The 14,828-nt window shown below is 34.3% G+C and overlaps 1 protein-coding gene across 1 annotated transcript; it reads right to left on the bottom strand.

The window, feature by feature from the left end:
• Positions 1-10,894: 10,894 nt before the first annotated feature.
• Positions 10,895-14,222, bottom strand: LOC139840764 (uncharacterized). The gene is made up of 2 exons (XM_071831010.1): positions 11,582-14,222; positions 10,895-11,292 (listed from the first exon to the last, which is right to left on the bottom strand). Exons 1-2 carry the CDS (start codon positions 14,220-14,222, stop codon positions 10,895-10,897), a joined length of 3,039 nt encoding a protein of 1,012 aa, XP_071687111.1.
• Between the last annotated feature and the right edge of the window lie 606 nt (positions 14,223-14,828).

Genomic DNA, 14,828 nt, shown 5'->3' with positions numbered 1-14,828 from the left:
TGGCTCATCTCGAGTATCAACAACATGGGCAAGAAAAGTCTTGCCCCCACTAACGAGGAAACGACGTGCCCGTGCAAAAGTGCATATCGGCACAAGTCTTCTTCGTTTATCACCGTGAATAATTAACTCTCCCCCACTTGGGGTCTTTACCCGAATAAACTTATCATGGCATGCAATATCGGCTCTATAACGATCGAGTCAATCCATACCAATGACGATATCAAAATCACCCAAAGTCATCGGAATGAGATCAATTTTAAAACTTTTGGCACCAAACACAACATTACAATTTTTACACACATCAACACTAGCGACGTCTTGCCATCCGCTATTTTAACTTCTACCGGACGACTTAACTTAACTAGCGGTTTATTTAACTTAGGCACAAATCTTGGAGAAACAAACGATAAATTAGCACCACTATCAAATAGGATCCGTGCCGGATTAGAGTTAACCATGAAAGTACCCGAGACAACTTCATTTGATCGCTTGGCTTCATCATTTGTCATCAAATAATTTTGTCCTCTAGCCGTACCCGCCGCCTTCTCTAACCGTTTAACATGGTCGGTGTTCAAGTCGGGACACTCCGACTTTCGGTGCCCTTCTTTGTTGCAATTAAAGCAAGTGAGCTTGTTTATTGAAGGAGGCTTTGTACAATCCCGAGCCAAATGACCTCGTACCCCACAATTGTAGCAAGTAGGGATAAAGTTCCCGAAACCTCCTTTCTTCACACTATTTACACTTTCGGAACCTTTCTTGTTTTTCTTGTTTGAAAAGTTCGATTGACTCGAACCTTCGAATTTTCTCTTCGAGAAAGAGAAGTTGCTTCTTTTTGGAACCTCTGGCTCGAAACCCCGAGCCAATTCAAATAACTCATCAAAAGACTTAGCCATTCCCCGACTAATCTTACCCTTTAACTCATCGTTCATGGTACGGTAGAAATCTTGAATCAACTTGCGATCGTCACCAACATACTCCAGAAAAAAACGAGTCTTTTCCAAGAAGGTAGACTTGAGAGTAACCAAGTCTATTGAACCTTGTCGCAAATTGTGCAACTCGTCCCGGATTTTATCAAGGTCGGAAGGAGTTCGATATTCTTTGAAGAATTCCTTTTTAAACTCTTCCCACGTCAAGCTCATGCATTGCTCCTCCCCATATAATTGGATTTTATCATCCCACCACATCTTGGCCTCTTCACGTAACATGCTAGAACCGTACCTCGTCTTCTTCTCGGGAGGACATTCCGCGGTACGAAAAGCCCCCTCAATATCGGAAATCCAACACGTGCTTTTCAATGGATCCCTCACCCCGTTAAACATAGGAGGTTGAGCATCCTTGAAGTTTTTGTAATGGAAGTCCCGCCTTCCATTCCCACCGTTATCATCACCCCCTTCGCCACGAGGATGAATGTTTCTAGCTTCTAATGCCTCCTCGATCGCGGCATTCATTCGCTCATTTATAATTTTGGTCACTTGCCCATCAACCGATTATTGGAAAACCTTTCGGAAATCGTCAAGAAATTCCATTTTTAGCCTTTTAAAGATGGCCTCAACCTTGGCCGTGAGTTCAACGTCCTCGCTCGTGCCTCCTTCATTGGTATCATGTCCATTTCTCATCTTCATTCTATAAAACGAAGTAAATTAAATAACGAACGAAAAGACATGACACAATATACATGAACACCACACCGTCCCATCTTGCTCAACAATCGTCGTACATCGCTTGTTCGACACGATTTGAACCCGTAACAATGGTAGCTAATCATTGTTACGCGATCACATCGCATTAACTTGCTAGTACAACGTCTATCTCGCTTGATGATTGCAAAACACAACACAAAACAATAATCGCATAGTTAGTTCACCCAAAACTAGGCACTAACCAATCCCCAGTCCGACCCGTCTCCTACAAGTCCCGCATAACGCGCATACACAATAAAGTCTAAGTCTAGGCACCTATCTCAAGTCGCCTAAATCCCTTAGACCATGCTCTGATACCACTTGTAACAACCCAATCCGTAATCAACCGGATAATTTTTTTTTAAAATTAATCAACCATTTACGCCCAAAATAATTGGTTACATAACGTAAACCATTTCATACAAACCACTTGAACGTACAACATGTTTAAAGTTTACATCACGGGCACGAAGACCCTTAATCAAAAGTAATACAAGTTCGACCCATATTTGATAGTTTTAAACCAAACGACACTCGAGCATGGTTTGGGGCTAAACTACTCAAAACGCTAGGTCGACTTCCAAAAAGCTTCCACAAGCATCAATATTGGAATATCTAATTCCCGACAACCCCTTTCCCGTTATCCGCGTTCGAACCTAAAAAGTAAACAACGAGAGGGGTAAGCAAAGCTTAGTGAATGCAATAATTATACATATAAATATCTAACTTACCCACTTGCAAACACTTACACAATTCCGCATACATACTAGCATTACAATTAGCATACCATCTTAAAGTATAACGCTAAACCTCCGATAACACACGCTAGTATAGCAATATCATATAATCACACACAATATAATATGCTATAAAACAATACACAAACATTGATGTTCACAACATCCATCAGTACTCAAATTCCAAGGCTAGCCCTACGAATGGTATCGTCAACATCGAACTTAATCCCCATTCGTCCCAATAAATGTGATATCGTCAACATCGAACTTAAACCCACATATGAGGTATCGTCAACATCGAACTTAAACCCTCATCAACTAACGTCACTACAATAGTGGTATGGCTTCGTCAACATCGAACTTTAAATCCATACATGAGGTATCGTTAACATCGAACTTAAACCCTCATCAAAACGAACAAACAATATACTCTAGGATATGATATCGTCAACATCGAACTTTAACCCATACCCCACAAGCAAATAAATCATATACCTACATATATAATTATTCCACTCACCTTAACACGTCGGTGGTGATTTAACACTTCTGTATGCTTCGAGCAAGGTACCTAATACATTAAGTACACCTTCAATACACAACTTGTGGAACTTACCACATTACTTACACTTGAGCATTTAATGACCCAATTGCATTTAAATAACTCAACTACACCAAAACCGCCCATAAATGGCCAAGACTCATCTTAAATCACTAAAGCAAGTGATTTAAAGTCTACTAACCTTAACTAACACAAACTTAGAGTATTTCATACCCATTTCACCCAATTAGGTCAACCATTACCCATTTGACCCATTTTAGCACTTAGACTCATAATTTAAGTCACACTTAACCCATTTACAAGTCTTTCAACATTAAACAAGTGTATTGGTGACTAACAACACCATTTGACACTTACAAGCTCAATTCATAAGACCAAACCCTAGGTTATAGCTATTAGGGTTTCCTTTCATCAATATTACCCAAATTCACCCAATTAACTCCCAGATGGGTCTCACAAGACTCAAATGGCCAAAACCCTACCATAAATTAACTAAAACTCAAAACATGGAGTTAAGACTTACCAATACTATCAAGTCATAGCTAAGAACGAGGAGAACAAATTTCCTATTTGCTCCAAAGATCGAATCACAAGTCCTCACCTTCGAATCTCACTTTTAATCCAAATGGGTTTTATGTTTTGGAAGAGAAAATGGAAAGAAAAGAGGAAAGAAAATGAATTAAATGAGATAAGTGGCTGTGACTTAAAGTCTAAATCAGATCTACACGCGAAAAGACGAATATACCCTTGAACTCCACATTTTAAAAACAATTTCCGGAACCAGTTTGTCCAGATGGTCGTGGCACGACCCCGATTGCCGCGGCGCGGCGTTATGCTGTTTTCTCGAGCTGTTTTAGTCGCCTCCTGACTTTGGTTTGCGCCTAGTGTCGCGGCGCGACTCCCTTTACCGCGGCGCGACAAACAACATAAATTTATGGCTATTTTGATCGGCTCCTGACTCTGATCTGTGTGTAAAGTCGCGGCGCGACCACACTCATCGCGGTGCGGCAGACGCCTAGGACTGATCAATTCGAAAACTTAAAACCAATTATCGATTTACGCGACTTATACGTGTCGTTCTCGCTTCATATTCATCTAATCTTCATCATAAGGTCTCACACGATTTAACACCATCAAAACTCATGTATAAACTTATACATGAGTACGTTCTCAAGTGTGTATATGTATATATATATATACATACATACATACATACATACATACATACATACATACATACATACATACATACATACATACATATACATTTACACATAAACTAACGCCTTATTTATTTTATCACATAAACGAACGAGTTATGAGCGTACTAACGGTTAAATACGTACCTTTAGACATGTATGGGAAAAACGGGATGTTACAACTTTTGATCAGAGAGAACTGGCAGAACTCATAGATTGAATGCAATGCACCTACCGTATGAACATATTCTTCAATCTGTGATCACAAACTGTGTAGCACAGACTGAGCCACGTGTCAGTCTGTGTAGCATATGGGATTAACTACGTTACATATGTATGTTGTACATGTCTCAATAAAAGTTGCAATGTAGGTTTTTATGAAAAGAAAAATAGTAATTGTGATGAAAATTAGAAGGGGTGGTGGGAAAATGAAGATAGTTAGTTCATTTATTTTGTATAAGTTAAGTACATCAATATGTCTTAGCTTTTATTTGATGTTATTCGGATGCATATGTTTCGGGCAAAATATTTGTGGTACGCTATCACTGTAATTATATCCTATATATGCATTTTATAAACTTCAATAACTTGGTTATATTTCTCAATGGTTTGGTAAGTATTTTCCATAATAGCATGTTCAAACTTGAATTATTTAATAAATCAGGTCATTTAACTAATCTATAAGTTGTATTAAATCTCTAAAATGATGATGTCATAAAAAAACTTTCTCTAAGCTTAAAAAAATTTAAAATAATCTTTTTTTCTAACACATGGTTGATGATGTCATTAAAGAATTATTATATTTAATAAAAATTAAGAAATTTTAAACAAATGTACAATAAGGGAAGCATTATGTACAACTTTATGCTAAAATACCTCCATCACCATAATGTATAATATTTAAAGCATTATGTATAACCTTATGGTAAAACACGCTCATGAGTCATGACCATATGTACAATATTTGAAGCATTATGTATAATCTAATGATAAAACACTCTTATGACCATATGTACAATCTTTAAAAAAATTGTAAAATCTTCATATAATAATTATATTTTAATTTAAAAAATTACAAGAGACATTTGTTATTACTACTAATTAATAATAATTATTAATAAAAATATAAATACTCAATTCACTTAAACAGACTTTATTATTATTATTATTATTATTATTATTATTATTATTATTATTATTATTATTATTATTATTATTATTATTATTATTATTATTATATAGCTTCTCTTTATAGGATTAACTACGTACATAAATGTTGTACATGTCTTAATAAAATTTGTAATGTATATTTTTTTGACAAAGAAAATAGTATTTGTGATGAAAATTGGAAGAAGTGGTAGGAAAATGAAGATAATTCATCTATTATGTCTAAGTTAAGTACGTCAATATGTCTGTAGCTTGTCTTTGATTTTATTTCGGATGCATATGTTCCGGGTAAAATATTTGTGGTACGCTTTCGCTGTGATTATTTGCTGTATGCATTTTATAAACTTCAATAATTTTATTTTTTCCAATGGTTTGACAAGTATTTTCCATAATAGTATGTTTAAACTTGAATTATTTAATAAACCCGTAATTTCATGATTTAACTATAAAAGAGTGTGTGAGCGTAGCTATTGTCTAATGGGCATTTGCCATCATCACGACAAGGAATTGGGTTGATCAATTATTTATGGTCTGTTTATAATATTTGATCCTTTGACTAACATAATATAAGACCTATTCGTACATTAATCAACCATAATATAATATATGTAGATGATAAATGGTGGTCATATCAACTGTCAACGAGGTAGAATCAAATGATGTTTCCTTAAAAAGGTGTATATATCTTGAAAGTAAACACACTCTTTTTTAATAGTCCTCGTTCTATTTTTTTATTTTTATTTTTAATAGTCCTCGTTCTATAATTTATCTATCTACACATTATTATAAAGCACGTGCTAATAATCCTACGTGTCAAGTTCTTAATTAATCTGAATTAAATTCCTACGTGTCAATTTCTTAATTAATCTGAATTAAATTTGCATACGTGTCATTTTCTTAATTAAACTTGATTAAATATGTATTATTTATATATAATATAAATAAATATAGTATGAAAATCTTAAAGATATTTATAATATGTTAATGAAATCCCAACTTACGTATTAATATGAGATCTTTACGTAATTACGTAACTTACAAAATTGTAGGATATATTAAATAGTTTATTAATCGTTGTAAAACACGGGCTTATAAACGGGCTTATAAAATACAAATAAATACTACAAACAAACATAACGTTTAATATATATGATCATTAAAAATACTTTATACGATCTAAAATTTAATTTCAATTAAATCAACTTTTGGTATAACCAACAAAAAACCGTGTTATCTATAAACGGACTCATAATCGATGCGGTAGATATAAATACAAATGTTTTCGATACAAATATTATTAGTAATAAATGATTTTTTTTTATAATTGTACTATACATTTAATAAATATCAATTTAATGTTATCGAACATTAATTAATACAACTATCGTGTAATGCACGAGCTCACGTTAGTATTCATTTTAATTGTATTATAAATTTGATAAAATATCAATCTAACGTTATCGACAGTGGCGAGTTTAAGTATAACCCCGTGGGGCCCTGTAACACCACTAATTTTTTAAATTAATCACATTTTTTTGTATAAGACACCATTAAATATAATAATGGAACCTCATATTTTTAGAATTTATAATATAGATAGTTTTGACTACTAAAATATTTGAAATTGATCCACTTATAATATTTTAGTACGGCCTTTTAATATTTAAATAAAACAAAATAAAAGCAACGCTTATCCAATTTCCAATTTCCTCTGTATCATGCGACGTGAGAGCAAAGACATTCGTAACTTCATCAGTTACTCTTATCTTTCGAGTTCGGTCTTCATTCAGCTATTCAACCTTCAATATTTTATAGGGGTAATATTCGTGAAAAATATCAATATGAAAAATAATAATATGATGATTGTTGTAATAACAATTGGTTTTATTACTAAGTGAGTAAACAACAAACGTCAATTTATTGGCGACTTGACTACCGTTTAGAGCCTAAATTAAATTTCATGCATGAATTAAAACTCACGGAAATTTTGATCCTACCATTTTCATGACTTCTTATTTTTAATTTTAATTTTTTAAATTGTTTTCCTATTTATTAGCATGAGGTCATCTCGAAAGCAATTTATTTATATGTCTGAAAGAGAGAGAGAAAGAAAGAGGACTTTCTCAAATCTTAGAGTGTTTTAACTCTGGGTGAAGAAATGACTTTTTTTTTATCAAAAAATAGAGGAATGATTATTTACATCTCACATTCCTCATACTTCGCATATGCGAGATTGTGTTTTGTTATTGTTGTTGTTTTGTTGATGGTTGTAATGACAATATTGAAAATATGAACAACTTTATATTTTGTGAGTATTATCTAATTTTATATTTGTGTTTTGGGTGTGACCCGACCCAGTTCAGCCCGATTTACCAGGCACATTCAATAATTTTACAAGTAAGTTGTCAAATAAATTTGGGAACCCCACTAGGTTTTGATCATAGGATCGTCAATGGTTATCGAATATTAATTTGTATAATTTCCGTGCAACGCACGGGCTCATAAAACTAGTTTACTATAAATAACTAGAATTACTATTGTAAGTTTGAAATGATTATTTTTTACACCGACAAACAAAAATTAAATTTAAATAGATTCAACGATTTTTTTAACAACTATTAAAAGTTACTGACGGAAGTCCGAATGGTGGTTCTCCAGTAGTCGATCTTGTGCTGCTGCACTCCATCTTTGGTTTTTCTCTCTCCCGAACTTCATAGTCGTTTTCCTGCCTTCTACAGTGATAGTGGTTTGTTGTAGTTCAAGCACGTGTAGCATCCATTGTTGGTTGTTTTCTTTTTCCGGCGCCGACGACTTTCAATCCGGCTAGAATCCCGCTGCAATTTCTTCTTCTTGGTGTAGACATGTAATGATGTTTGGCGCGGGGGTAGATTGGGTGATTTCTTGTCCGAAATAAGGTTTTGTGGTGGATCTACGACTCACGGGGTTTAACCGGTTTAGGAGGATCATGAACATTCGTTGTTGCTAGGATGGTATTATTTGGCGGTGTTAGGTTATTATGGACTTAGGTCGGTGTATTTCAAGTGTTTTTTAGTTCACTAGGTTTACTTCGATACAATGTTTTGTTAGTTTTCTCAAATGAATTTGAATTTGTGTAACTGTGTATTGGTGCAATTGTTTAATGTTTGGGATCAGGGCAATAGTTATATCAAAGATTGTTAGATCTTTCATTCAAACGTAAGTCTTTTAACATTATAGATCTTCTGATATAATTTATTTAAATTTATATTTTTCTTGAAAAGAAATCTTGAATAAGTCGTAAATGTAAATGCCTTTTTTTTTTTTTTTAGATATTAAAGTTTTTAATGATATATATATTTTATAAATGGGTTTAGGCTACCAAATGGTCATATACTTTTTTTTTCTTCCAATGTAGGCTATATACCTAGAAAAATACTATTATAGGTTATGTATTTTTAAAAGTGTGCTAATGTAAACAAAAGGTGACCAGTTACCTGCTCAAACCGGTCATCTTCATCTTCATCTTCAACAGCAAAATCCGGCAGAATTCATGGCAGTTTATGGTAGTGCAATTCGAAAACACCTCAAAACTTGACCAAAACTCATCAAAACTTGTAGTTAGCTGCGGTCGGTGTTGTAAATCTCCCGAGATCTCCCCGAGATCTCTCACGAGATCTCATTTTTAGAAGGCAACCGAGATGAGATGTTCATCTCCCGAGATTTCTTGGTTAACGGGGTCAAACTTAGTCAAAGCCACGATTTCTCGAATTTTTTTGCTAATTTATAAGATTTTTTTGTAAAATTCGTAATTTCTAAGATTTTCTCGCTCATTTCTCGGATATTTTTGTGAAATCTCGTAAAAACGTATATAAATAGAAATATATTTATGCTTTTATGTATATTTTTATTATAAAAAACTATAAAGTCAACGTAAGTCAACGTCCGAGATCTTCCCGAGATTATTCTGAGATGCCGAGATCTCTCTAAAAAGTCTAAACGAGATCTTTCCGAGATCCGAATTCTCCAACCTTGGCTGCGGTAGATCATTCTAACCATAAACCCATTGATGGATTTCACAAACACATAACCAAATATGAGAAATAGGTCAATTTTAGTAACGATTTTTTGAAAAAGGGTTAAAGCCATAAATAGGATATATACTTTCATTTTTGTCCCAATGTAGGCTATATACCCAAAAAATATCAATGTAGGTTATATACTCTTAAAAATTGTATCGATGTACACAAATTTAACAAGTTACCTGCTGAACCGGTAAAGTTAATTATTTAACATTTTTTGCATTTTATATGGCTACAAATAGGTCATATACTTTCAGTTTTGTTCCGATGTAGGCTATATACTTTCAGTTTTTTTCCGATGTACGCTATATACTTCCAGTTTTGTTTCGATGTATCACCAACGTCATTCTTCACGTATGATGTCACGTCATCGTTTAGTTGTTTATCCGGTTAATAAGTTTTGTTCGTTCATATTAGTACACTTTATGAAAATATATAGACTACATTAGTATTTTTCGGAGTATTTAGCCTACATTGGGACAAAAATAAAAGTATATGGCCTATTTATGGCTTTAACCCATGAAAAAAGCTCATAACTCGATTTTGTTGATGTTTTGGATCCAGAATCTTCACCAAAATTTGTTTAACGCTGCTCAAGGATCGTGTTTCAATCAATTTTGAGGATCAGTTTTACCAAATTTCACTTTGAAAATTTTGTTCATCGTGTTCTCTTAACAGCAGGTTAACAAGTTTTAGTGGTTGATATTAACACATTCTTTTAAAGTATATAACCTACAATAGTATTTTTTTGGTATATGACTTAAATTGGGACAAAAAAAAAGTATATGATCATTTGGTAGTCTAAACTCTTTATAAATTTGGTTGAATACACTAGAAAACATGATATTCCTTTTGGATTTATTATACACCAAAACAGTTAGAGTGGAATCCTGCTAGCTGCTTACATCAGGGGTTAGATTACTCGTTCTTCCGGAAAACTTTATTACTTTTTCAACATATAATGCGTGTTATTGTGAATTTCAGATTGAGACATTGATTCAGCTGACTTGAAATTGACCCGTTAGTTAAAATTGACCCGAAAATCTGTTTACTTGATTAGATAAACGAGTTAATTGAATCGGGTCATTATTAATCCATTTTGAGTTAAGTTGCAAAACTCAATCAGTCAATCCAATTAGATAGTGTCAACTTATTATGACTCTCCATTATCCAACCAAATACAATCACCACTCTAAAGTATATGGATCAAGCCCACTACAGACCATCTTATAACAACATATTTTGAAATTTTTCTTTCTAAACCATAGCTTATTTCTGTTAACCACAAATAAACAAATATAAGAATAATCTCAACTAAACATTCAAGCATAAATCTTTACATAGATAGCAACTATACAAAGTTGGTTCATCTTAAAGTAATCTACAAATCCATGATTTGAACATCAGGACGACCCATTTTCAATGGGTATCATAATGACCCAAATATACAACTTTTAAGGAAAAAATGTTTTTAGACAATAAATTACAAAGACTACAAAAGGCCTATAACAGGTGAGTTATTGAAATTGGGCTTCTCTTTAGCACCAATATCATCACAAACACTTTTCCTTCTTGGTTTTGCCTCACTAAGCATTGTGATTACATCCCTCATTGAAGGCCTTTCTTTTGGTAGCTTGTTTGTGCATAAAAGTGCAATTCTTAGCACTAAAAGCATCTCTTCTTGCACAAATTTGCAATCCCCTCCTATTTCTAAATCTAATACACCATCCATTTCTCTTTTGTTCATCTTATTTCGAACCCATTCGACAATATCAACTGACTCGCCAAATGATGCATCCAACGGTTGTTTCCCTGTTAACAACTCTAAGAGAACCACCCCGAAACTATATATGTCACTTTTCTCATCAACCTTCAATGTATAACCGTATTCTGCAACATGTAACAATTGTATTATTAGTACAATATTGGTTTATTATGCTTACAACATAAAAAGTTAATACAATTTGTTTTTTTTTCTTCAATTTTTAAATAAAGTAACATGGCATGTTCTATGCATCAATAATATACGTGGGTCAGTATTGAAATAGTTGGAACCACATGAACCATTTAATATGTTTCTTTTTTAGCTAGAGTATTTAACCCACTTGACATACTTGACCATTGAACTTGGTAGATTAAGTTATAGCCATAAAATGTGACTACATATGAAGGAACTAACCAGGGGCAATGTATCCATATGATCCAGCAACCATTGAGACAGTTTCATTCTTTCTAACCATTGTCCTCGCCAATCCGAAATCTGTAATCCTTGCTTCGAGATCAGCATCGAGCAGGATATTATTCGATTTAATATCACGATGAATAACAGGCGGGTGACAATCATGATGAAGATAAGCCAGCCCATGAGCAACACCAACCGCAACATTGTACCTCGAGACCCAATCAACCAACATTTTGGCCGATTGCTTCCCGTGTAACGCTTCTCCTAAGTTCCCATTAGGCATATACTCGTAAACCATCATAACATCCGTTTCGTTATGAAGGTACCCTAATAATCTCACAATGTTTCGGTGCCTTAACCGGCCCAAAAGATTTACTTCCATAAACAAATCATCCCCGTTTTCAAAATCGGGCTCAGACCGCCACAGTTTCTTGACCGCAACCGGGGGTTGGGACGAGTTACGGGTTGTGGCTTTGTAAACAATCCCACTTCCTCCCATTCCAATCACATTTGATTCCTTAATGCTCTCCATAATATCTGCACTTGTGAAATGAAGTCTTTGAAATGCTATTAATCTCCATGGCCATTCAGTGCTACTCTTCATGAACCATCCATCGAAGAAACCGTACTGGAACCATCTCCGGTAAAGCCATCTTCCGGCTAAAACCGCCATTCCAGCGATTAAAATCACACAAACCCCAAAAAGGAACCCGTAAAACACATGTCGATTTCGAAGTCTCCTTCGTGTTAAATTACCATTTCGAGTTTGTGGACAAGGCTTGAGTACGCCTCCACAAAGCCCGTCGTTACCAGCTAGATCGTTTGCGTTTATCGTCATTAACATTCCGTTATTCGGGACAGGTCCTTCGAGCTTATTGTATGCAAAGTTCACCGTTTCTAAAGCGAGCGAGCTTCCGAAACTTTCGGGAATCCTTCCGACGAATGAATTATTGGAGAGATCCAAAACAGATAGCATCGTCATACGTGCTACCGTTTTCGGGATCTCTCCGGTCAATTCATTGCGACTTAGATTTAAATTTACTAGCTTCTGACACGAAGCTATGGTCTCTGGGATCATCCCGGAGATATTGTTGCTTGATAAATCAAGCACAGATAAAAAGGGGAAATCCTGAAACTGGTTCGGGATTTCCCCATCTAAATAGTTGTTTGAAACAATTAACGTTTGAAGATTCGGCATTGCCAATATGTTATAAGGTAAACTCGAAACAAGATGATTGTACGAAACATCAATAAACGAAAGCGAATTCGACAATGTAAGATCATGAGGAATTTTACCGCTTAAATTGTTATGCGCCAATTCTAAACGTTGTAGCTCCGGTAAATTACCAAACCCACCAGGAATCATACCCGAAATGAAGTTATTCTGAACACGAACTCGAATCAACGAAGAACAAGTCGAAAGCCCAATTGGTAGAGACCCCGAAAACGAATTGTTGAAAAGAATGAGTTTAGTAAGATTGCCTGAATCACACAATCCAGCCGGAATCTCACCGGATAATGAATTCGAAGAAACATCTAACCATTGTAACGGAGAATTCATTCCAAGATTCACCGGTAACGAACCATTCAATGAATTCTTCCATAATTCAAGTACTTCTAACTTTGGTAACTCACCAATTGTACTTGGAATAGAGCCTTCAAGCTTATTACACATTAAATTCAACAACTTTAAGCTTTTTAAATCACCAATTTCTTCCGGGATCTCACCGGAAAACTGGTTATCCGATAGATCAAGATAAACCAACGATGAAAGATTCCCAATTTCGCTAGGAATATTCCCTTCAAAACTGTTCTGATAAATGTAAACTGTGGTAAGGTTTTTAAGCTTACCCAATTCTTTTGGAATTGGACCTGAAAGTGATCCAACTGCCAAATCAAGATACTGTAAATTTGCAAGATTACCAATTTCTGCTGGGATCGAACCTTCGAATTCGTTATAACCAATTATGATAACTTCTAACGACAAAAGCTGACCGATTTCTGGCGGGATTGGTCCCGTGAGATTGTTCCCTGAGAGTCCAAGAAACTTCAAGTTTTTCAAGTTTTTGTAACTTTTCGGAATTGTTCCCACAAAAAAACTACCACTAAAATCGATAGTTTCTAACGACGTTACGTTCGCTAGATACTCAGGTAGTAACCCTTCAAAATTATTGCTAGATCCATTGATGGTTTTTAAAAAGTTTGCACTTTTTCCAAACCCAAATGGGAATTCACCAATGAAGTTGTTTTGGCTTACGTCGATTGTAACGAGTGATGTGAGATTAGCGAATGAAGTTGGGAGGATCGAATCGAACTTATTGGACGATATGTTTAGGAAAGAAAGGTGATGGAAGTTTTGAATGTCTTGTGAAATGTTTCCTGTTAGATTCATGTTTGAAAGATCAAGTTTATCAATGAAGCCATTTGCATTGCATGAAACACCAGTCCAATTGCAATGTGATGAAGATATTGATATGTTCCAATCATTTAAGTAATTTAATGAATCAATCAAGGATGATTTGATAGATACAAGTGATGTAAGTTCATTATTTTGTGAAGTACTTGCAAAGACTATTGGTAGAAGAATGAAAATAGTAGGCATGCAAGTGGTTAAGAAAGTGTTCATTTTAGCTTTCATTTGTTTTGAAAATGAAAAGCTAGAATGATGTGATTATGGTGATGATGAAACGGTGTTAGTTTAATTGTAAAGTTTCATGTTGATTTTGGATTTGAATTATATTTTGAGGAGATTGAATAAAGTGATGGTGTTCTTGGTTATGGAGTGATCATGGAAAGTGATGATTGATTAATAAAGGAGATGGCAATTATTTAGAAAGTGGGTCCATCTCCAGGGTGTTCTTGGATTATACAAGGCGTTCTATCTTATTTACGAGTATTTTTTTTTTTTTTATATAAAAGAAAACTAGAATAGAAATCAAATAAAACAAAGAAGACTTCATCAAACTTTTTCCCAATATATAATATATAATAATTATATTATATTATATTATATTTTTTTTACAGCCAAAAAAAGATTATATTATAAAAACGATTCCTAGCAAGACGCTAAGAGATGATTACAAAGGAATATCAAGCCAAGTGTTCTAATTCGAAACACATTGACCCCTATTTTTTAACCAACGAAAAGCAACTAATCTAATTACATCAAAAAAGTTACTTCTACTACAAAAAGAATCAAGAAAAACAAGACCGTTGCGAAAACGCCACAAAGCCCATAAACACG

Source organism: Rutidosis leptorrhynchoides, chromosome 4, assembly GCF_046630445.1.
Source record: "Rutidosis leptorrhynchoides isolate AG116_Rl617_1_P2 chromosome 4, CSIRO_AGI_Rlap_v1, whole genome shotgun sequence".
NCBI classification, from domain to species: Eukaryota; Viridiplantae; Streptophyta; class Magnoliopsida; order Asterales; family Asteraceae; genus Rutidosis; species Rutidosis leptorrhynchoides.
This window is presented reverse-complemented; position numbering and strand designations above follow the sequence as displayed.

Bases quoted from the DNA above. Each gene is read 5' to 3' on its own strand.
- LOC139840764 (XM_071831010.1), bottom strand. From the start codon at position 14,222: ATGAAAGCTAAAATGAACACTTTCTTAACCACTTGCATGCCTACTATT. The intron at 11,293-11,581 runs GTTAGTTCCTTC...TACATGTTGCAG, and splicing joins ATATGGATACATTGCCCCTG to AATACGGTTATACATTGAAG.